Below are 25602 nucleotides of genomic sequence, written 5' to 3' on the forward strand. Positions count from 1 at the left end.
ACAGACGCCAGTCGCAAAGAAAGCATCGTCTGACATCATTTTTCAGGAGTAAAATGATTTTATGAAACATTATAAAAGAACATGGCGATCATAAAGTTGGAATATCGCTTCACATAAAACCACTGCATTTAATTTGATCTCATGCGGGCTCATAGGTAAACTCGAAGCCAGAATCCTTCATCTTCTCATCCCACATCTGATCAAATCTCTCACTTTGTGCCACAGTGAACCAGTTCTTCCAGTCTCCGATTTCACCTGAAACAGACAAAGAATGTATCAAGGGTAGCGCACAGGCCAAAAATACATCTGGAACACTCACGTATCTTGATCATACGTTTACTTGTATCATAACAACATACCATGACACTAATACTAAATCTTCTGATTTACATGTGTTGGAAATGGGACCACATCCATGCGTAACGTAAGAAAATCCCTATGATATTAAATATATTTAATGGGGTATGCTGGTGACAAATTGTTTATTGTGTTTCACCGAAACATGGCTAACGAATGTGAAACTTCGGGATCAATAATTCTTTCTGGATTTGAACAACCGATTTGCATGGACAGAGATCTTAAGATAACGGAGAAAGTAACGGTGGGGTACTGTGTGTGTGAACCAAAAATGGTGTATAGATCTATGTCTTACGTGAACGTTTGAGCACAAAGGGCGTGGAAACACCACCTGTTTCGTTCTAACCATATTACTTACCAAGAGAATTTCGACAGGTTTTTGTAACCCTTGCATATATTCCACCAAACGCAAACTCAGGAAAAGCCGCTGATTCAATCTGGACAGTTACGGGAAACTGCATGACTCTTTCACCGGATGCTTCAAAGTTCATGGGTGTCCATCCAGGCGACAAAAGACATTGGATTTTTGTTACGGCAATATTCGTGACGCTTACAGATCCTATGTAAAACTGCCTATCAGAATATTAGATCTTAGCGTAATTAATCTTGTGCCGATCAACAAACAGAAGCTGAAGTCGGAAAAACCTGTTATCCAGCAAGTTAAATCGTAAACCACTGCATCAGCTAAGAGGGTGTTTTGAGTGTACTAATTGCGATAGTTTTAAGAAAGCATGTCATTTTCTGGACGATATAACCAACGCTGTCACAGACTACATTAAGTTTTGAGTATAGTATTATTCCTCTTAGGGCAGCCAAAGTTTTCCCTATTAATAAACCGTAGGTTACAAAGGAGTTTAAATCTTTATTGAATAAAAAACACAAGCATTTTGTTCGGGTAGTATTCGCAAAGTTAACGAAATACGAATGGATGTTTCATGTCAAACAGCAAAATGTATAGATGTATATAAAGTTAAAACTGAAAAAAACTTCCACCAACAATTTGAAACATGCTCGGCAAGCATTTACGTTAACAAAATCCAGTAATTTATTGATGTTCAAGGTAATCTTGTTGTCGTTAATGGATTGAATTCGTTTTATGCTAGGTTTGATAATCATGATTTTTAGTAACGATATTGACGATAAGATGTAACTCCGTAATTTCAAGAAGTGACGTTCTGATTTTAAAAACTCAAAGAAGGCACATCTTGTAGCACTGATAACTTGGTATTGTTTTGAAAGAATCAACTTTGTCATTTTTCAGAAGATGTGTCATTGGTCATTTAGTTCAGCTGTAACTCCCACCCTCTGGAAAACATCCAATACCATTCCTCTTCCAAAAGGAGTAATCCCACCATAAATAATGACCATAAAGTGCTTCGACATCGAAGTGTTTAAAACGGGTTATCAAAATATTGTTTCTTGATAATGTAAGTCATTTGCTAGATTCTTTACAGTTTGCATATAGACCAGGGCGTGGAAAGGAGGACGCAACGTAAACCCTCCTGCAAAGTATTTACTTTCATCTGGACACTTGTAACAAGTAAGACGAATCATCTTTATTGATTTTTTCTTCAATACCATCCAACCACACCTTTGATGAGTAAACTGCTAAATCTTGGGCTTAATGGCAACATTATCAAACAGGTTAAAGAGTTCATGGTACATAGAGCACAGTATGTCAATGTCGATGGCTACCAATTTTCTTTTCTCTCAACCTCTACTGGAGCTCCACAGGGCTGTGCTCTTTCACCCTTACTATTCATTTTGTATACCATTGACTGTTACGTGTCATTTAAAGACGTGTTTAATGTGAAAGTGGCAGATGACGCCAGTGTTTCTGGTCTAATTTCTTATTCAGAACATAATTAGTTCTGTCTTGGTGTAAAGAATTTGTGTTTTCTGAATGTAAAGAAAACTAAGAAAATGGCGAATGTTTTTCGGAGGAATAAGAAACCTCTACATCCTCTCACATTGATATTGTAGACATTTGTGGACCCTTACATATATATCAGTGTTTTTTGGATTTAAAACTTTCGATTTCAAAACACATCCATCACATTACTGTATTCTCCTCGCCCCTTAAGAAACTTTTTCTGTTGACTAAACCATAGTTACCTTTTTTATCAAACATTTATTCAAACGATAGTGACCTGGATTCTTTATTTTGCCATGGAGGTCTGTCTGCTCAGAACAAAATGAAGCTTTTCAAATTTGTTAATTCTGGCAATAAAATTAGTCGAGTGTTTTTCGAGTATATTCCCTTCATTCATGAACGCCAAAGGCAACTCACATCAGACTTGATAGTTCAATTATTTATGGCACCATTTTGAACTGCTTCCATCTGGCCGCCGTTTTCGATAACCTTAAAACAAACAGAGCGCTACCTAGGCATTCCTTCATACCTCTTTGCCAAAGTGGTTAATTGTATAAATATGTCTGGCAATCATTGTGGGCAAGTCACTAATGAGTATACTTTAATGAAACTTTGTATGTATTCATTTTGAGGCCGTTTTTCAAACACAAAGAACTTCCCCCGGGATAATAAAGTCATAATTTATTTATCTTATCTTAAGAGCGAGGCACAGATACAGATGACAACAATAGCTGTATGTATCTCCTCGTCTTATTACATATATCAATAGTCAGACATGTCAAGTGGCACAAACACAAAATGTGTGCATGTGTATGGACAAATGAAACTAGCAATAAAATATATCACTCATCAGTTCTAGCCAATCATGGGTTTCCAGGATTAAAGTTATAACTTCTTATACCTTTTCTATAGAAGGTCCCTTCCGTGCCATCTGCCCACACCTTCATGTCTAATTTAGATTTCATTTCCTGGTCAACTTTTTTTCATCTTTTTAAAGGAGCAAGCATCCACGACGTCTTCACAGAACTGGTCTGTAGGTGAAAGGCTTAGGAATCTGGCGATGTCTTTGACGGTCGTGACTGGGTTCTGAAAGTAGTGGTGCTGTTTGTTTGAGAATTTGTCTTTTTCTGTCATATTTGATATGTCATTAAAGATTATATGCCTTAACTCAATTAATACTAGTTTTAACGGGATGGGCAGTTATAGAATAATGTACTCGTTTTACCTCATGTATTCATAGACATGAAACTTGGATATTTGCTCAAAAACGGCGTTTGTGCAAGTTTGGGACTTCGAGGAAAACGAATATATGTAGTTGGACGTCAATGCTCACAGTTTTCATGCCCTCATAAAACAAATCCAGGACAGGCAAATTTGGGGCAGCTGCCAGTTCGGCTTTCCATGCATGCAGGTAGGTGTGGTAGGACCCATACGGCACTGCAAACAAGGGAGTAGAATAATCAAGTTGCAGCAATGACATAACGCCGAATAACGTTCCACTTTATCTGGAAAAGGTGTGATTCTAGACCATGTCAAGTTCCTATCCATCAGTAACATTGACCAAAGAAACGATCGCTGTAACTCAGACCTGTGACAGTCCTAGCGCTAGGATAGTGACGCTTTGTGCACAAGATATTGACATGTTTGTATATAGAGGTTTAACCTGGCTATAAGTATTGCCACTACAAACGCATCCAAAATCATAAAAAATCGCAACTAAACTCATGCCGGATCCTACTGTCTTGTGAGCTTGTGTTTATCAATACTGTGAAGAAGCCAGGATACTGAAAATTAAGGAAGATAAAAGACAAACAATGTGGCCTGACTGAATTAATTTGTAGGTTAGATGGAGAAGAGCTGAGGTCATATCCAGTTCCCGTCCATATAGGGATAGGACACTGGCGTGTTTGTGAGTACAACGTCGGACCTATTCCAGGTTAAAACCGGCCCACGTGTGCTGACCAATGCAAAATTTGACGTGTCCTTGGTACTGATTAAAATGAACATGTTCGTGTCAATGACCTCGGCGTTTAGTTCACATTTGATGCAGTTGCGGTGAACTATAAACACATTATTCACATGATCGTGATATTCTGACATAGATCAACCACTCGTTGGACTTACATTTCCCTGAGAAAAACGCCTCTATAAACTCGTCGAAGTCACCTCCATACCCATACGGTTTTTCCCTATCTCTGAGGTGATTGAAGTAGGACACACAAACATCTTTAGGATTCCGCATGATCTGGATACACTTGATCTTCTTCTCCACGACCTGTTTAGGGAGCATACGCAGAGGGAGGTGGGTGTTGAAGACACGTCGAGGTGGCAGTGCTTCTATTCCATCTTTGAATGTCCATTCCAACATCCGGGTTTCCTTCACGTCCTTTTCATACTTGATTGTCCCACTGATAAGCATCTTGAAGACTTCCCACAGCCAATGGGTTCCTAAAACAGTAAAGTCCAGTTTTTCACCTGAAAGTCTATCCACAAATTGAAATACAATGACAGTAGATCTATCGAATCCATGTCGCTAAGCCCTACACAAAAGCAGACGTCCAGGTTGCAGTGTTCATCGATATATGTAAATAATTTGTGAACGTTCAGAGCACAGCCTTTACTAATAATTCCATGTCAAAATAAGTTAAACTGAATACACGTGTTACTATCTGTTAATGAATAAATAGAGTAGTAGTAGATCGAAACAAAGCAGAAAACGTCATTCCCTGTGCGCAATTTTGTTCACCTTGTGCAACATCAATCACTACATGACTTAAGTATTCTAATTTGTGACTCTGGTAAAGGAAGTTCGACCTGTAAAAGTATATGTCCAGTGATGTATCTGGACCTGCCCAGAAGCTATAATTCAAGCAATTCTGAGTTCAATTTCAAACCTTTAGCATTTGCATATCATCCTAGAATAAGACGTAATATAAGTAAATCCCATTTTTGTTAACAAACCATTCTTTCTATGTTGTAGTTTTTGTTTATTTGTTTGTTTTGGGGGTTGTTTTTATTACTTTTGATATGGATTCGTTGTGTCTGAATCTTAACTTGTGATAATTAGATACAAAGCCATAGTCCCATTTCCAGAATCCTGGACTTACGAAGACAAAGATCGTAAGGTACTGCACCAGAAAAAACACCTGTACGCTGACCCGTCTTCCAGATACATGAATTTCGCGATGGTAATTTAATCTAAAACAGGCGGTCGCACCTGTCCAAACAAGTAACTAGCATTGAAATAGAAGGCTACTTAAATTAAAAATATATTGATTTTAGCAGGGTAACAGTGAGTGAGTAAGTTTAGTTTTACGACGCACTCAGCAATATTCCAGGTATGTGGAATGTAAATAATTGGATCTGGACTATCCAGGCATCATACTTGTAACATCAATGTGGACATGGAATATACTGTTCCACTTCGCTATTACAATATACTTAAAGGACGTTAAATGTTGAGGCTGCAAAAACGAAATTAAGTAAGAATTTGTTGTACAGTTTTATTGTGTGATCCGTTTGACATGAGTGGCACCTGAATTTCGCAGTTCTGCTAATATTTTGGTGTCACTCCTATCAATAAGAATTATTTATAGACCACTGCCATAGAACTGGAATATTGCGCGTGCTGAGTGTGGCATTAAACAACAATCAGTCACTCAGCCAGTGAGTTGAATATGTACATACCACATTTGGGATACGCACAAATAATGATATCATCGTCCTTAAGTTCGGCTTCTCTGATCCTTTTAATTTTCTCTACAGGATTACCTCCCTTCAGCACGGAAGGGGGCGGCACAAAAATATATAGCCCATCATATTCGTAGCAATAGAATCCGTGTCCTTTCGAGTTTCTTAGATCAGGCAAATCTCCAATGTCGGCTTCCCTGGAAGCAAGATTCATAATAAGGATATGTATGTTAAACGATGTTCACATTCATGTCATACTAATATCCACCTACAGGATACCTTAGTGTGTCACTGGAAGTACATGCCGGTCAGTTTGTCTCACCCTCACGTGGCTGCACCATGTTTCTAGGCACACGAACAGAACGAGATATGCAGAAAGCAAATCGAGAGCAATGGAAAACGTGATAGAAAGCAATCCTATTTGGTTTGTATTCCCCTTCGAAGTACTTAAGTTTCATGACGTTTCCCTCAGTTTAAGTATGATTTTCAGAAACTCTACTTTCGCCTAGTGGTAAGCAATTAGCAAGGTGGTAACTATTCTACTTAGAGCGCTCTGGTGGGCAGTGCAGGTGTATACTTACTATGAACAAGAATTCTCTACAACCGCGCGAGTGCTCGATGTCATTTTGGAAAACAATTCCAAGGAATTGATCTGACAGTAAATAACAAAACTTCTCCTTTCGGATATGCACTTCTTCAGGCAGACAAGAACCTTTAAGAGATTTAAAGCCGAATCTGATTTCCTGGTCAAGGGAAGGGCACAAATTACATTTAATTTCAACTTGGAAACCCTATCTGCCCCAGAGAAGGCGAGATATGGTATGGAAACAGAAATTGATGGAAGAGGAGATAGAGAGATTGGCAAGGAGAAACACATTGATAATGATAGCTGATTCACCTAGAGAGCACTGGAAGATTGTGCGAAATTATGAATTGAAAATATGTATTAATTACGTATCAGCAGACGATGAGGTGGAGGACGGGGGTCTTGTGATTCATCAATAGCTTTGCAGATATTCTACTTCTGTTAAGCTAAAAACACAATGTATTCCCAGATAAGAGAATCAGAGGATGGACAGTTAAGCCATGGATTATGACGACTGGGCTATTGCTAAAACATTTTTGGCAAATATGTACTAGCTGGGAACCAATTACACTGACAAATTAACAAGACAAATCCAGGTTGCATGCTCTTGGTTGTTTTCTTATCAATTAGAACAGGGTTGTAAACTACCCCCTGTTTGTCTGAATTAGGCCATTAGAACCATTAGGCATATATCTGAATGTGGTTAACGGTTCACTTTAGACGTTCCAAAATGGCATTCGTCATGCTTTGAGTCAGTTTTCTCTGCACATTCTTTGTTTATTCCACAGGCTCCTAAGTGGGTGAACTTGGCTAGAACAAACGAGGCTTTTGTAGCTTCCAGAGAGAATGAAGGGCTATTTGGTGAACACAAATTGCATTTAACATCTTAGCTTCTCATGTTGATTTCCAGAGATTATGATCTTTTATGTTCAGTTTACAGATGTGCTTGGTTATAGAGATGATGTCAGGTTTTTACCAAGTGGTGTTTGCGACTACCTGATTTCCGGAGTCTCACTCCAGAGCAGATTCCACAACTTGGAAGTACCCTCTTGCAGAATGGAAACGATGGACCACAGGCAAATGGGGTTGCGCAGCATAGAAATATGACAAGTTTTCATATATGCGAGCGAAGCGAGCAAAGGTTGGCAACGTATGTCCCTTGTTTCGGATCAAAAAATATTTTTCATGTCAAAATATAATATCGCCACCATCAAAGGTACACTCCCGTTTCCTCACTTGGCTGTGCTCTCGCGTTTCCTACCCCAAGTTTAGTAATTACTCACATGAAATATGTTTCATTCAACATTTAAAAAGCCACTAATGGTATTCAGATCGTTTATCGCCTCCATTACCCCTGCCAGCCTCCAGTTGAACGAAGTGATGGAACAAGAATAAGCAGAAATTAAAATGAAATACCATATTGCCTAATTTTATTGTGAACCTGTTGGAGTTTATTTATTTTGTCTGTCCTCACTATTGTTAGAATTTTCGTAACATTTAATCTACATAAAAACACTTCTGGCGTAATGGGCGAAAGAAGCAGGGGAGGTTACTGTAATCATTCCATGTGGAATAATACCTTCCTGTTCCTTCACTTCCTTGAACCGGAAGCTGGAAGGGGTAATGGAGGCGAAGAACGGTCTGATGTACCACGAGTTGCTCTTAGCAACTTGAATAAAAACATTTCACGTGAGTAATTGTTCAACATAGGGCTGGAAATGTGAGAGCACAACCCGGTGAAGAAATGGGCGTGTGCTTTTGATAGTGGCGATGTTTTATTTTGGCATGAAAAGTATTTTTCGAACCGAAGCGAGAGAAGTACGTTGCCTACCTTTGCTCGCTTCGCTCGTATGTAAGAACACTTGTCATTTTCTCTATGCTGCGCAACCCATTTGGGCTACAGTTTGCCTGTGGATGGACACATTCATGTTGTATGTCTGAGAAATTACCACTGTCATTGTATGTATTATCTGTTATTGACAATAACGTCTCGTTTGTGTCGGATCAAACATCAGTTATAGCAATCGTCATGCTTATGTTGGTATTGATTTACCAAGTACATCGGAGAGACTAGTTTTGAGGGTTGTCTTGCTAAGCAAAGATTTTCCAAAATCTAAGAAAGATTATGTTACTGTAAAAAGTGTACGAGTCTAAAATGTTGCAACCTACAGTGATCGACCTACGAATCGTTTCAAGGTACCTACGCCGTTGTTTTAAGATCAGTTGGAACTCTTCACTTTGCAAGATCTGTTTATGTTTTATATAAACAATCAATTTTTTTCATTGAACAATCAAAGACTCGTATTTTTAGAGATGGTGCTCGGCGTATTTTGGTGGGACGAAGTCTTAGCTATGCCTTGTGGCTTGATTTGGTAAATATCTAAAACGGGCTGAATACTTCTAAATTTCACTGAATATCTTTTTAGAAATTTTTCTAAAACATGTACAGATCATGTTCGGGAAGGAAGATATCCCTTTGGCTTATTTTCGTCCAAGAGTATTGCTTATCGGTTCTTTTAAACAACATATTTGTGCCGAACATGAAGAAATTTTACCTACATAGCGTATGTAGTGGGATGCATCTGTGGCAGTTAAGGATTCCATGTTTACAAGACATCTTCAAGGATAACTTACAGAATAGGTTTAATGTTTCCTTTTCCTCGATCTCAAAAAAATGCATTGCAACAGTGCTATGTATGTTATGATGTGTGTAAATCTTCACACAGGAGTGGGCTATTTTGTATAACTGAAATAGGTCGAGTATTGATATGTCGTGTACCTGCAGCCAGCTCCAATGTATGTTTTATGATTAGTTAGCGTTCATCTGAAATTTGAATGAGAAAGGTGATGAATGCGTGAGTATTTCAGCCATATCGTGACTTAAAAAAGTTTTGCATTGATAAGAAAGAAGGTTTTATACAATCTGTCGGCTAAGGAGAGTAAACGCAACTATGCTATGACAGAAAAAGGATTAAACTATCTGGCATATATCTTTAAATGTAGAACACAATTTTGGACAATATAATGATAAAATGGGATATTGATCGCCAGCAGCTGAAAGTAGATCACTGCGCTAGGGACCATGGAGACCGACAGTACTTTTGCTTCTTACATGGACCCTGACTGGATTTACACCATTCTCTCTGTCGCTGGCGATGGCACTCAATTATAAAATAGTTTTATCCGATTAAAAACTAGTAGATGCAAAAGTACCTTGAGAGACATTGACGTAGATATCCTCTCGGGAGGATCATAAAATGTGTTAATTACGTCAATTTTATTTCAAACGCAAATCATAAAGGAGCGAGTGAGTTTGTATTTATCGTCACATTGGCAGTATGTCAGCCATATCATGATGAGAGAAAACAAGTACGTAAATTACAAATTAAAGTCAACAGTACAAAACCCTACCATCGGAGGACAGTATAGTAGCAATGTCACCACAACCTTTTTGATAGATTGGGGCAAATAAAAAGTAATAGTAAATGATTATTTAGCAAAAGCAATATAACAAGGGGCTTGAGGAACGCAACATTATCATTGCGAATACTTTAGTGGCGTTTAATATCAGTGTGGACGTGAAAAAACTGTATATATTTATATATAGATAAAAAAACGCTTCTCAAATGGCAAGCGGAGTCCGGACATATATAAGGGGCACTTAAAGGAGGAGATTAGTTAAATACTAGCCATCATACACACGTGTGAATAAAGATTGCTACCAAGAAATAAATACAATATACAGTCTTCAGAAAACACTTACATCACGATTTGTTCATCACTTTGACCCGAGGATATTTTGAGTGTTAGTTAAGCGAAGACAGGTCGAAGAGATGAAAAGGAAGTATCCCTTTCTCATTCAGTTTATCAGTGGTCTGACGTAAAGAGACACTCATGTCACCAGACAATGAGATCTTGGACTCTGTATCAAAGAAAAAAATGAGATAATATATATCAAGATATAGTATGTCATGTATTTTTTCTTCAGTTGCACTGAAAGCCACGTGACAACGCCACCATTTGCATTATAACAGAGATCGCAGATACTTTTGATTCAGATTGTTCGACCCACAACTGGCAACAAAAGCAGAATCTGATGAAGTTACACATATCTGCTTAAAATATGCATCCAGCTATGGACGGCTTGCAATTGTTGGGTTCCCGATTGCAATTAATCGATGGTAGAAATGAAAATCCTAATTTTCAACACATTCTTTTTCAGTCTTTATTGTTTGCCATGGCTCCTTAGTTCAGAATCCTAGACCCAAATCCATGGTCCCACTTCCAGAATACCGAACGTCAGTGCTTAGACACTGATATGTGAACAAAACTAAAAATGTTGAGAACATCCAAGCACTTGTTCAGGGTCTCATACATCTAACGGATGTAGGAAAGTTGCGATGGCAAATTCATTTAATGGAGGGCCCCAGTTATTCAGTCAGATAATCTGCACGGAAAAATAAAATTATATCAATTTTTGTTCAAAATAATTATCATTGCTACTAATTGAAATAAGATGCAAATTGTGTCCAATAAGTTCGACGTATTTGTCAATGAGATTGCATATTTACACACTATATCTAGTGGCTCTTCATCGTCAATGAGGGTCTTCTGAAGGATCCGAGACAATGTGCAGCACAGGACGAAACAATCATTGTATCAATTTGCTTATATCCAAGAAGTGCACAACAACAGTAAAGTGACATATCTTTAAATCCTTGGAGTTTTCTGCTCAATAGGGAGGAGAGTTACCATCCCGGACCTCCTCAGCACAGATCCCCAACACCTCTTACTCATCTCTAAGATCAGGCATACACCTATCTTGGAATGCAAGTTCGAGACAATCTTCAGAATGCCAAATTCAATATACACTTGGGGCCGAGTATAAATCTCGTTTAAAGAAAATCTGGAGTTCAGAGCTAAATGCTCGAAACAAGGTCAAAGCCACCAATACCTTTGCTGTGTCAGTCCTCTCCTATTCCTTTGTAGCAGTTGATTGGACAAAACAAGACATCCAGAGTCTTCACCCCCTGACCAGAAGGATCATGTCTGACAACAGAGCACACCACCCTCGTTCCTCTTTCATTCGTTTATATATGCCAATCAATTTTGGAGGACGGGGTTTGATTAATGTGGAGGCTCTTCATGATAGAATTATATGGTGTACTTCTGCACATATTTATTTATCGGATGATGCTCTGGTTGTACACGTCAAGATTTACGATGAAAGCAAGGAATTCCACAGCTATTTTAAGCGTGCCAAGGTTGTTGGACACAATCTGAAATTTGAAGTTGATTTTGTTGGTGACGATGTACTGCTGGACGGTACAGCGATGGGGGTAAACCAGGTGAAGTCATTTACCAAGTCTGCCCAGAGCCGGTCCTTTGTGGAGAAGCTTTCTGAGAAACCATTGCATCGTGTGTACATACAGTGTGTGGAACAGAACAGGAAACCAAACGACTTCTTAGCCTGGATGAAGTCGGCTGGCCTCAAATGTGAAACTGAGGGCTTCCTTTTTGCTGCTCAGGACCAGTCACTTCCTACTCGCAACCGCCAGAACGTGATTCTTAGGAGGATATCAATATGAAATGTCGTCTTTGCAATGAATTTATAGAGACTGTCCAACACCTTGTCAGTGGGTTCCCTTCCTTGGCACAAACAGCATACCTTTAAAGGCATGATGGCATGGATCGCTGCTTTTACTATCGTCTCCACCATGCCTCTGGCTTTGACCCCAAGGTCCATCCATGGTACGACCCCGAACATGTTCAGGACGTCCTGGAAAATGATGTTTTTAAACTTCACTGGAATAGGTCCATATACAACCTGAGACGATTCCATCCAATAAACCTGATCTTTTGATAAAACCAATGAAATTGTTTATATCAGTGAAATTTCTGTCCCTTTTGAGAGTAACGTGATTGGCAAGATTTAGGAAAGCATGATAAATATGCGGACCTCCCATTTGAAATGTCTCGCTTGCATCCCAAGTACATTGTCGTCAGGCTCCACACTGTTCTGAGTGCCTTTGGTTTGGTACCTCCTGATCTCTTGGAGCAGATCAGGAGGGAGTCCGGGTTCTCCACCGGGAGCACAGCCCTGACAATCTGGGTAATGCAGAAGGCTGCAGTGTTGGGGAGCCTTCATACTCTCCGGAAAAGTCTTGGTGGGTTCGACTAGGAGAAGTCCCATGCGCTGTCTAGGCTGCGTGTAGAGGGGGACAAGGGCCCTGAGCTGATGATGAGCTTGAAATGCCTGACTGTGCCAGAATCACCCGAACCCTCTCTGCTGCATTTCAATCCTTATCTGTAAAACATAATAAATGCATACTTAAAATGCGCCTGTTCCACACCCTAAGGCATGCTCAAAGCGCCTCAGCATATTTACAGTGGAGTATTCACAGATGAAATAATTAGCAATATGAGAAAATATGAGTTTTCAGTCTGGACTTAAAAATGTCAATTGTGTTCGAGCTTTTAATGGCACAAGGGAGAGAGTTCCAAAACACAGGTGCAGAGTACGAAAACGACCGGTAGCCAAAGAATGTTTCAGTTTGTAGGATGGGATGACCAGTAGATCTTGTCTGTTTGAGCGCAAGATGCGTGTGGGGACATACGGATGTAGGAATTCAGACAGGTAGGAGGGAGACAATCCATAGAGGCACTTGTATGTCAGACAGAGGATCTTAGAGTCAATTCTGGCCTTAACTGGTGCAGTTTTTTTTCAACACAGGTGTTATATGGGAACATTTAGAAGTCTTGCGGATGATGCGGGCAGAAGTATTTTGTAACTTTTGAAGTTTTTCAAGGAGGGTAGAACAGAGGCCAGAAAGGACGCTATTGCAGTAACCGATCCTTGATATAACAAGAAGCATCAGTTCTTAGGTATTGTCGAATGTTATCAATGGATTTCAGGTAAAACTAGCAGATCCTGCTGAAACTGTTAACGTGAGCATCCAGAGTCAAGGAAGAGTCAATGTGGACACCCAAATCCTTAACAACGTCAGAGAACTTGATGTCTGCATCTGCAACTTTAAGGAAATCGCTTTTGACTTTGTTGCGTTGTTGCTTTGCACCAAAGAGAACTGCGTCTGTTTTAGTGTCATTGAGTTTAAGCATATTTGTTGTCATCCAGCACATGATGTCTTGTGTAAATTTAGCTATGCAGTGAAGAATTGTGGAGAAATCTGGCAGATGAAAGGCTTTCGGGAGCTGAGTGTCATCAGCATAGGTATGGTGAGAAACTGTGTGGTTCGTAGTAATCATTCCGACATATCCAGTTTACAATACAAACAGGACCGGACCAAGGACTGACCCCTGTGGCACACCACATGTGATTGCAGCTCCTCTAGATCTCTCGCTACGTATGAGAAAAGGTTGTTGTCGGTCAGACAGATAAGATGACACCCATTGAAGGACATGACCTTCAAGTCCGTACTGTTGTTTCAGCCTAGACAGGAGTCTATGGTGGTCAGTTGTGTCGAAGGCCGCAGACAGGTCCAACAACACTAGAGCGAATCAAGCCATCAAGCAGCAATCCTACCAACACATATCGCTTACACATGGCACAGGTCAAAAGAGATTCATTGGCTATCTAACTATTTGGGTGACTATTGAGGGGGAAACAACTCTTACGATAGCGATGGTGTTTTGCAACATATTATTGCGATAGCGATAGTCTATGGTGACCGACTATACAATCGTTTTGTTTCTCTCCTTGAATTGTGTCATTGTAGGTCATCTCTCAAATAAATGTATAGTTTATGTGAAATGAACACAAGTTGAAGTATTTTCAGTACATTTTAATAACCGATAAGAAACTTCCAACTCAGATGAAGTGAACTATTAAATCAAAAACTCATGAAGAAAGGGTGCATGACTCAAAATCACAGTGACGAATCTGGTACTTTTGTGCTGCCTATATATCAACGGAAGCGTCAAGACAGAACATGACGAACTGTTGTGACAGCGATAAATTACTAAACTGTCGATAATCACACATACTATCTGTGCATCGACAGCTTTTCCTTTCTACCATCGATTAATTGCTATCGGTCACTCAACAATTGCCATCAATATCCATCAATCGCTTCATGCATGGACAGAACCCTAGTAAATATACATTGCAGCTAAAAGTATGTCCCATGAATATTGGTACAAATTAACTTAACTAATCACAGAACATACACATAACTGTTATTCAGATAGATCCAAGACAACATTGATCACCATCCAAATCATCATCCAAAGTGGTACTAGCCCCGCCACACGCACGCACGCACGCACGCACACACACACACACACCGTTCATGTAATGCCGGAGAGTTATAGTCGGCGCTTTGTCCCTCTGTCCGTCCGTCCGTGATCATTTTGTTGCCGGAGCTTAACTAAAAAACCGTGCAGTATTCTTAGTCAAGAATAATTCAGGTAACTGTCACATGATTTGTTCTTTCCGACTTGTGCGTGTGTGTGTGTGTGTGTGTGTGTGTGTTGGTGGGGGGTGGGGGGGTGGGGGCGGGTCAGTTTCTGATGATTTGGAATCTTATTCTAGAATGTAATGAAGTCTTATCAAAGAATGGAAAAGAACACATGAAAAATAGTCTAAAGCCTTGCAAACCGCTGTAAATAAGTAACACATTTTCCAAATCTTAAACAGTTTGACCCAAAACTAATCAGCTGGTTTTAGTAATCAAATATATTACAATAGGTATGTTATTGAAAAAAAAGCAAGTGCCGATTTTAACGTCGTTCATTTCAATATGTTTACAATATGTTTACAATATGTTTGGTCCATAGGTTTGAAGAATTCTTGGGACACGCCAGGCTCATTTTCTGGGTTGAGAGACACAAAGAGACTGACGCTCTAAGTGGGTCCTGTACTAACAGGCCTGCCTGGTAAGCGTGACCCTGAGGTATGTGAATATAGGTCACCGACTAAAAGTAAGGTAGTACGGCTGCCGTAGTGCATGTACGGTGACGTTTTCCATAGGTCAGCGTGATGCAGTGATTTCATTTTCTAGGTCACGTCTCCGAATTAGTGAGTGAGAAATGCAAGGTCACGGGTCTTTATAAATAACTGGGTTACACAACTAATTTGCAAATCTGAGCTGATGAGCAAATATTTACTTAATGCAGCCGTTTGTCCGTTGTCAAACTGAAAGTTAAATATCAAGGCACAGGGTCGGCACAAGTACACATCTATGTACACAGAAATGTATGTTAAACAAAGTCATTCCGGGACGAATCCATATTCTACAACCCCAAACCGAAAACAATGAAGTTGTTCCCTTTTAAGCAATTGCAAGTGATGTTGTGCATCTAAAAATATTCGTTATTGCGTATGTTCGTTTCTTCTGCAATGCACTCAAATGCACCTAATACAACAGAATGACAGTTACGGAACTTAGTTGTATGTAGCCTAATGTGATTGTTCTTTTTATTTATCTCATTTTTGATAAGATGGTGGCATTAGTCACAGGTACAGTCTTGTAGGAGTGCAACAATATGTCATTCTAAAGAACATAAACCGCTGAAATGAATAAGACCCCAACCCGTTAGACGTAAAAGGATGGGAAGTCAATAAGCCTTTCATGTGTTACGTAAAGAAAACATTTTTCATAAAGAAAGCATTGTCTGACTTCATCATTGTAAAATGATGTTATGAAACATTGTAAAGTGACATATTCTTGGCGATCATAAATTGTAAAATATCGGTTCACATGAAACCAATGCATTTGCTTTGATCTCATGCAGGCGCATAGGTAAACTCGAAACCAGAATCCTTCATCTTCTTGTTCCATATATGATCAAATCGCTCGCTTTCTGCCACAGTGAACCAGTTCTTCCAGTCTCCGATCTCACCTGAAAAAGACAAAGAATGTATCAAGGGAATCGCACCCAGCCATATGATGGGAAAATATTTACTCATTACAAATACAACGATCGTTCCTTACACCTGGAACACTATATATCTTGAACGTGCATGTATACCCCAAATAATTAGTTATGCCGCCATTGACGTATCCTGCGAATGAATGAGCCCCTATCCAAAACCCTTTAGAGCATATCTGGGACATGGCTGGTCCTCATGTACATCAAATGGATCCTTACGGAACCTGGCGCAACTGGAAGCTCCTTATATGAGGAATGGTGTACATTGCCCGTTAAGAGGATCAGGAGGCTGACAGAGGGGTGTCAGGAGGAGAGTGCTAGCTGTCATACAGTCACATAGAGTCCTCCATGGTGTATCCATTGCATAGATGTTGAGGTTAAAGAGTCTGGGACATGGTGTTAACCAACATTCCTGTGTGTCTGTCATATGTGACCGTTGAAGATCCGAGTTAGACTTAGATCCGAGTCAGACTTAGATCCGAGTTTGACTTAGATCCGAGTCAGACTTAGTCTTCAGCAACCCGTGCTCAGAAGACTATAGGGATCAGGTGGTCAGCTTGATGACTCATTGAATCGTATTCCATTTACTTAGATCGATGCTCGTGCTGTTGATCACTCGATTGCCTGGTCCAGACTCGATTATTTAGCGGCCGCTATGTAGCTGGAATATTGCTGAGCTCGGAGTTAACGAACAAACCAACGTGTCATGTGTGACATATATGCTTCAATAATCTGTGTCTCAAAAAGGGCGCTGACCACAGGGATGATCACCACAATTGAGGTGCTAGTTACAAGCAATGAAAAACAAGCACGATTCCACTCGGGGAATCATTTATATATTCTTAGACGTGTCTAAATTGCTAACAGCTGAAGGGATGATGTAAATCCAACTAGGGTCCATGCAGGTAGCAAAGGTACTGTAAGTCCCCATGGTCCTTAGTGCGGTGATCTTCAGTTGTTGGTGATCTATAGCCCGTGTTTTATATTGTATTGTCCTCTTAATTACACTGTTTTAGTTTCACATGCTAGTTTTATGTTCATATGTGTGATAATCTAGTATTTCTACTGTCCTTCGATGGCAGGTTTTTATGTTCTAAATTTATTAATTTTAAAATTGATATAAATTAGATTGTTCTCGTCACGATATGGCTGCAATATCGCCGATGTGACGCCAAATTTTAACTCACTCACTTTATATATTATTATACCAGAGACACATTGGCTCTGACGTCCAGTATGGAAGGGGCGGTGGGTTAGCCTAGTGGTTAAAGCGTCCGCTCGTCACGCCGAAAACCCGAGTTCGAATCCTGACATGGGTACAATGCGTGCGTAAAGTGTTGTTTCCGCCATGACATTGCTGTAATACTGCTAAAAGCGAAATAAAACACTTACTCACCCTAGTATGTATTGTACACTTCCATTGTAACTGACATACAATGTTTTGTCCCTTAATTCTAATCACTCAGGGGTTCCAAGAAAGAAGTGACAGTACCTTTCCTGTAGAACGTTCCTTCCGTGCCATCTTGCCATATCTTCATGTCTGGTTTAGTTTTCATTTCCTGGTCTACTTTTTTCATCTTCTTAAAAGAGCAAGCATTCGCAACGTCTTCACAAAACTGGTCTGTAGATGAAAGGCCAAGGAATCGGGAGACGTCTTTGACACATTTGACAGGATGCTGGAAGTAATGGTGTTAGAACTTTTAATGACAGCTTGAAACGATCATAGCTTCTGCCTCTTGTGCCATGGTGTATATATATGCCCCTTACATACATGCATGCATGCATGCATGCATACATACATACATACATACATACATACATACATACATACATACATACATACATACATACATACATACATACATACATACATACATACATACATACATACATACAGCATGAGGCACAATATCGGTGGATGGATTTATTTTTAGTTCTTAGCTCAAAATACTAGTGCTTTTACGGCAGGGGTATCTGCAAAATGAGTTACAATGTTTAATACATGAATATTAGTCAACGACTGCGCTCATGTAAGTTTGAAGCTATAAGAAAGACAAATATGTGTCGTTGGATGTTGATACTCACAATTTTCATGTCCTCGTAAAACAAATTCAAGACAGGTAAATCAGGGGCAGCTGCCGTTTCCTTTTGCCATGCAAGCAGGTAGTTGGAATAGGATCCAAAGGGCACTGCGAATTAAGAAATGTGAATTTGAAACAATGGCATATAACTGATTCAGAAACATTTCCCGCTTTATCGAGAGAAGGTCAAAGTTAGAGTCTCAAACACGTTCCTTTTAACGAGTCGTCCAAAGATAACGTTGAAACAATATGTCAGAAAACTGAATTCATTTGCTGGAGAAGAGACGAAGATGAATTTTACAATCCCTTCCTGCCCCTGTTCCTCTTCCTTTCTGCGCAGAACACCGACGTGATTGCGAATACAAATTCGAGCCCATCTCACACTAAAACTGGCCTGTGTATGTTACCGGTACCATGGGATGCATCGTCTAGTTTATCGTTTCATCGGCACTGTTGAAACGTGTCTCAGTGCGCTACTCTTGGACCACGTCACGGTATACAGTATACCCGTCTCATCGTAATACCTTCGGGCCATCTGTTAAAGGATTAACGCGGATATGGATTGAAAATTATAGTCCTATTGCTCTCAAGGCACTCGCAGTATCCACTACACCACACAGGCAGTGAAGACCTCGATATCACCAAATATGTTGCAGCGGGAGTAATTTCTGCCAACATGACATCCTCGCAGCGAATATGGTGCGGTGGCATAGCCCCGTGGTTCTATCGTTGCCTCGTCACGCCGTAGACCCGGGTTCTATTCCCATGACGGGTACAACGTGTAAAGTCCATTTCTGGTGTCCCTCGCCGTTATATTTCTGGAATATTGCTAAAAGCGGCGTAACACTATACTCACTCATGTGTATATTCATTATTTGTCTTCATCCGATTCGAGGGAACCAGGAAGTATTGAGCAGTTTGACCGTGTATATTCACGGTATATAAACGCCTTTTTCTCATGGCCGTGAGGTTCTGACTGTTATCAACCACTCGCTGTACTTACTTTTCTCTGACAAAAATGCCTCTGTAAACTCCACGAAGTCCCCTTCATAATTATACGGTTTTTCCATATCTCTGAGGTGGTTGAAGAAGGACACACAGGCATCTTTAGGATTCCTCATGATGTGGAAACACTTGATCTTCTTTTCAACAACCTGTCTAGGGAGCATACGTAGAGGAAGGTGTGTGTTGAAGACACGTGGTGATGGCACTGCTTCTATTCCATCTTTGAAGATGAATTCCATCATCCTGGTCTCTTTGACATCCTTTTGATACTTGATGGTCCCGCTGATTAACATCTCCATGATTTCCCATAGCCAGTGGGTTCCTAAAAGAGTAAGACAACCGTCCAACCGAAATAATATCCTCAAACTGAAACCTTTGGTTCAAACTAAGAATGTTATAACATATGTGATATAAAAGCAACATGTGATTGTGTACCTCATATATTGTGTAACGTCATCAAATGAGACAGGTGTGTAAGCAGTGATACAAGTGACAAATTCTGTGATCAAACTGAAACATGATCGATGTGCTTTCACGAGGACATTTAGTGGTATAACCGAGATTCTTTGTTATGTAACTATGACATGCTGAGACGTGTGACATATCTGTGACACGTCTTAATATACCTGAAACTTGACGTGACATTACTATGACACGCTGTAATATTATTGGGAACTGCTGTGACATTATTATGACATTCTATAATATAACTTAGACCAGTCATGACATTACTACGACATGCAGTAATAGAGAGACAAGGTGTGACACTACAGTGACATGCTGTAACATAACTAAGACTAGTTGTGACATTACTGTGACACACCATGAGATAACTGAGACCTGTTGTGACATTATACGACGTAATATAATCATCGTCTGGTTCAGACTCACATATGTTCCATCTTATAGCTAGAAAGTTGCTGAATGTGGCGTTAAACAACAATCAGTCAATCAGTAGCAAATGTCGAGTACCTACCACATTTGGGATACGCACAGATAATGATATCATCGTCCTTAAGTTCGGCTTCTCTGATACTTTTGACTTTGTCTGCAGGATGACCTCCCTTCAGCATAGCCGGGGGCGGAATGAAAAGGTACAGCCCATCGTGTTCGAAACACAAGAACCCATGTCCTTTTGAGTTTCTCAGATCAGAAGCTATTTCTCGAATGTCAGGAGTCCTAAACAACAGTGAAGATATGTATGTATTATAAGAGATAACATATGATGTCTAGCTAAAACTCCATCCGTCAAGTCGCCTACAACACAACCCATGGAACTATCGGAAGTGAGAGCAATGAAAGACATGTCAGACATCAATAGTTTGGGGTTCGAATCCCGTTTCGCCTTGCTTATATTTTTGAGCATGACTACAGAATACCGAGGCCCGTTGTTGTACATAGTAGACATCTTCATCTCGCATCACAAAAACATTACACCAAATATGAATGACATTATTGATGTAACTGAGCTTTCATGGCACCAATGACTGGATGAAAGTTTTATGGGTTCGGGGTAATATCCGTCTTATTAAATGACCAAGAACGTTGTTTGGGGAGCTCGCGAGTGATGGGTCAGGATGACAGAAGTCAGCAGTAGAGTTGACGATAACAGCAACCATGTGTAATACGGTTGGGGAATAATGAGTGAGTGAGTTTAGTTTTAGGCCGCACTCAGCAATATTCCAGCCAAATTGGGGGCGGCCTGTAAATAATCGAGTCTGCACCTGACAATAATTATTCAGTCATCAACAACATGACCACCTCGCCTCTTACGACATAGTCGCCTTTCGTATCAAGCATGGGTTGCTAAAGATCTGTTCTACCCCTGATCTTCACAGGTCGTGGGAATGATGATCGAAATGGCTCAAGAAGATTATGAACACGTGACAGAACGAACACCAGGGTGGAATTGTGGAGCCCAGCTCTTTCACACTTGGACACATGCGGAAGCCGGATGGCGATTCTTCACTGTCGGCAGTGCGGTGGGGTAGTCTAGTGGTTAAAGCGTTCGCTCGTCACGCCGAAGTCCCGGGTTCGATTCCCCATGTGGATACAAAGTGAAGCCCAGTTTCTGGTGTCCCCCGCCGTGATATTGCTGGGATACTGCTAAACGCGGCGTAAAATTAAACTCACTCACTCACTCTTTCACCGTCGACATAGTCTTGGGTAAATGTTTGAAACAGGTATATGAGTGTGTGAAGTTGTTTTGGAAACTTATTGAAACGATTTGCTGTATGGCATGAAATGAGCGAATATATATGATATATATGTATATATTATATCTCATTACATTTACACTGCTTCTCCCATCTCTTTTTGCGAGTTTTGAGCAAATGCTGAGCAAATACTTTTTGGAAAGCATGCGCTATAACAGTTCGTTATCATTATAATTAACAAACCTATACCAAGTAGACTAGTGACAGTTTCAACACCGTTGTCATGACTGTAGTGGTGAAAAAGCTTTGTGCACTTTTAATACACTAGTGACTACAGCTGTGGTGATGCATTGATCAATGTGAAAACTGTCGCATGTTCCTCAACCTTCAACATTACTATAAAAAGTACAGAAGGAACCCTTAATAGCAGGCAGTGTAGACGCGATAATAGGTCACAACGAACCTTCTCGAAACGACTGGCGAAACCAAGTTGTATTGTGAACGCCGGGACTGCTGCAAGCATTTAGCCACGCGTGTGTATGCAGAATACCGCTGCGAAATAATTCAGAAATGTATAAACTTCCGAAAATACTTACATCACATCATTTTCACTACTTTGACTCGAGGACATATTGAATGTCAGTGGCCCAGTTCAGTTAATCGCCTTATAGCTCGCGGGTCCGGTCACTGATAGCGACGCAGGCCTTGCGATTCATAACAGAAAGCGGTATGACGTACATGCAAGTGTGTGGGAGGTCGGAGGTCGACGGTCGGAGGTCACGAGAAAATGATGTCACAAGCAGCGGACACTGACTGCATTTATGGTTCGCGGAGCATAACAATGACTCTGCAGAAATAGTACTTTAGGTATTTTCTCTTCGTACTGCGCTGAAAGCCATGACGGCTCTGAGGCAGTGTCGACAGTATTGTAAAATAGAGAATCTCAGTCAAGTGTCTACTGAAATATATATTTGATACAGTAGCAAATATGCCGAGGATATTTAACTTTTATCAACGAGTATTGATATTTGACATCAGCGAACACGAGGGTGAGATTCTATTTATCATCCAAAATCATTCTTCATTCGTTTTCAGTGAAAAATGTACATTGTACATCTCTGATGTTTATGTTGTCTGGTCCAGACTCGATTATTTACAGACCGCCGCCATACAGCTGGAATATTGCTGAGTGAGGCGTAAAACTAAACTCACTCACGCACTATTCCTACTCTTTTCTTCTGTCATGGAAAGTCGTTACCTCTCCAGAGTTACCTCTCCTTAGTTGTTGTAAGGACACCTTGTTATGGGGTCTCGAATGTCAGGAGTCCTAAACAACAGTGAAGATATGTATGTATTATAAGAGATAACATATGATGTCTAGCTAAAACTCCATCCGTCAAGTCGCCTACAACACAACCCATGGAACTATCGGAAGTGAGAGCAATGAAAGACATGTCAGACATCAATAGTTTGGGGTTCGAATCCCGTTTCGCCTTGCTTATATTTTTGAGCATGACTACAGAATACCAAGGCCCGTTGTTGTACATAGTAGACATCTTCATCTCGCATCACAAAAACATTACACCAAATATGAATGACATTATTGATGTAACTGAGCTTTCATGGCACCAATGACTGGATGAAAGTTTTATGGGTTCGGGGTAATATCCGTCTTATTAAATGACCAAGAACGTTGTTTGGGGAGCTCGCGAGTGATGGGTCAGGATGACAGAAGTCAGCAGTAGAGTTGACGATAACAACAACCATGTGTAATACGGTTGGGGAATAATGAGTGAGTGAGTTTAGTTTTAGGCCGCACTCAGCAATATTCCAGCCAAATGGGGGCGGCCTGTAAATAATCGAGTCTGCACCTGACAATAATTATTCAGTCATCAACAACATGACCACCTCGCCTCTTACGACATAGTCGCCTTTCGTATCAAGCATGGGTTGCTGAAGATCTGTTCTACCCCTGATCTTCACAGGTCGTGGGAATGATGATCGAAATGGCTCAAGAAGATTATGAACACGTGACAGAACGAACACCAGGGTGGAATTGTGGAGCCCAGCTCTTTCACACTTGGACACATGCGGAAGCCGGATGGCGATTCTTCACTGTCGGCAGTGTGGTGGGGTAGTCTAGTAGTTAAAGCGTTCGCTCGTCACGCCGAAGTCCCGGGTTCGATTCGCCATGTGGATACAAAGTGAAGCCCAGTTTCTGGTGTCCCCCGCCGTGATATTGCTGGGATACTGCTAAACGCGGCGTAAAATTAAACTCACTCACTCACTCTTTCACCGTCGACATAGTCTTGGGTAAATATTTGAAACAGGTATATGAGTGTGTGAAGTTGTTTTGGAAACTTATTGAAACGATTTGCTGTATGGCATGAAATGAGCGAATATATATTATATATATATATATATATATTATATCTCATTACATTTACACTGCTTTTCCCATCTCTTTTTGCGAGTTTTGAGCAAATGCTGAGCAAATACTTTTTGGAAAGCATGCGCTATAACAGTTCGTTATCATTATAATTAACAAACCTATACCAAGTAGACTAGTGACAGTTTCAACACCGTTGTCATGACTGTAGTGGTGAAAAAGCTTTGTGCACTTTTAATACACTAGTGACTACAGCTGTGGTGATGCATTGATCAATGTGAAAACTGTCGCATGTTCCTCAACCTTCAACATTACTATAAAAAGTACAGAAGGAACCCTTAATAGCAGGCAGTGTAGACGCGATAATAGGTCACAACGAACCTTCTCGAAACGACTGGCGAAACCAAGTTGTATTGTGAACGCAGGGACTGCTGCAAGCATTTAGCCACGCGTGTGTATGCAGAATACCGCTGCGAAATAATTCAGAAATGTATAAACTTCCGAAAATACTTACATCACATCATTTTCACTACTTTGACTCGAGGACATATTGAATGTCAGTGGCCCAGTTCAGTTAATCGCCTTATAGCTCGCGGGTCCGGTCACTGATAGCGACGCAGGCCTTGCGATTCATGACAGAAAGCGGTATGACGTACATGCAAGTGTGTGGGAGGTCGACGGTCGGAGGTCACGAGAAAATGATGTCACATGCAAGCAGCGGACACTGACTGCATTTATGGTTCGCGGAGCATAACAATGACTCTGCAGAAATAGTACTTTAGGTATTTTCTCTTCGTACTGCGCTGAAAGCCATGACGGCTCTGAGGCAGTGTCGACAGTATTGTAAAATAGAGAATCTCAGTCAAGTGTCTACTGAAATATATATTTGATACAGTAGCAAATATGCCGAGGATATTTAACTTTTATCAACGAGTATTGATATTTGACATCAGCGAACACGAGGGTGAGATTCTATTTATCATCCAAAATCATTCTTCATTCGTTTTCAGTGAAAAATGTACATTGTACATCTCTGATGTTTATGTTGTCTGGTCCAGACTCGATTATTTACAGACCGCCGCCATACAGCTGGAATATTGCTGAGTGAGGCGTAAAACTAAACTCACTCACGCACTATTCCTACTCTTTTCTTCTGTCATGGAAAGTCGTTACCTCTCCAGAGTTACCTCTCCTTAGTTGTTGTAAGGACACCTTGTTATGGGGTCTCGAATGTCAGGAGTCCTAAACAACAGTGAAGATATGTATGTATTATAAGAGATAACATATGATGTCTAGCTAAAACTCCATCCGTCAAGTCGCCTACAACACAACCCATGGAACTATCGGAAGTGAGAGCAATGAAAGACATGTCAGACATCAATAGTTTGGGGTTCGAATCCCGTTTCGCCTTGCTTATATTTTTGAGCATGACTACAGAATACCGAGGCCCGTTGTTGTACATAGTAGACATCTTCATCTCGCATCACAAAAACATTACACCAAATATGAATGACATTATTGATGTAACTGAGCTTTCATGGCACCAATGACTGGATGAAAGTTTTATGGGTTCG

The 25602-nt window shown here is 40.4% G+C and overlaps 1 protein-coding gene and 1 pseudogene across 1 annotated transcript; both read right to left on the reverse strand.

The window, feature by feature from the left end:
• Window positions 1-139: 139 nt before the first annotated feature.
• On the reverse strand, window positions 140-13625 carry LOC137273452 (sulfotransferase 1A3-like; annotated as a pseudogene).
• Window positions 13626-14293: 668 nt separating this feature from the next.
• LOC137280620 (sulfotransferase 1A1-like) lies at window positions 14294-22333 on the reverse strand. Its single transcript, XM_067811895.1, has 6 exons — window positions 22236-22333; window positions 20460-20662; window positions 19482-19805; window positions 18483-18586; window positions 17890-18073; window positions 14294-16367 (listed from the first exon to the last, which is right to left on the reverse strand). The coding sequence occupies exons 1-6, from the start codon at window positions 22268-22270 to the stop codon at window positions 16252-16254; spliced, it is 966 nt and encodes a 321-aa protein (XP_067667996.1). The 5' UTR covers window positions 22271-22333; the 3' UTR covers window positions 14294-16251.
• Between the last annotated feature and the right edge of the window lie 3269 nt (window positions 22334-25602).

Source organism: Haliotis asinina, chromosome 1 (assembly GCF_037392515.1).
Source record: "Haliotis asinina isolate JCU_RB_2024 chromosome 1, JCU_Hal_asi_v2, whole genome shotgun sequence".
In the NCBI taxonomy this organism is placed as follows: Eukaryota; Metazoa; Mollusca; class Gastropoda; order Lepetellida; family Haliotidae; genus Haliotis; species Haliotis asinina.

Coding starts and splice junctions, on each gene's coding strand:
- LOC137280620 (XM_067811895.1), bottom strand. CDS start 22,270: ATGTCCTCGAGTCAAAGTAGTGAAAATGATGTGAT. Junction 18,587..19,481: donor GGCATTTTTGTCAGAGAAAA/GTAAGTACAGCG, acceptor CTTAATTCGCAG/TGCCCTTTGGATCCTATTCC. Junction 18,074..18,482: donor TTTACGAGGACATGAAAATT/GTGAGTATCAAC, acceptor CATTACTTCCAG/CATCCTGTCAAATGTGTCAA.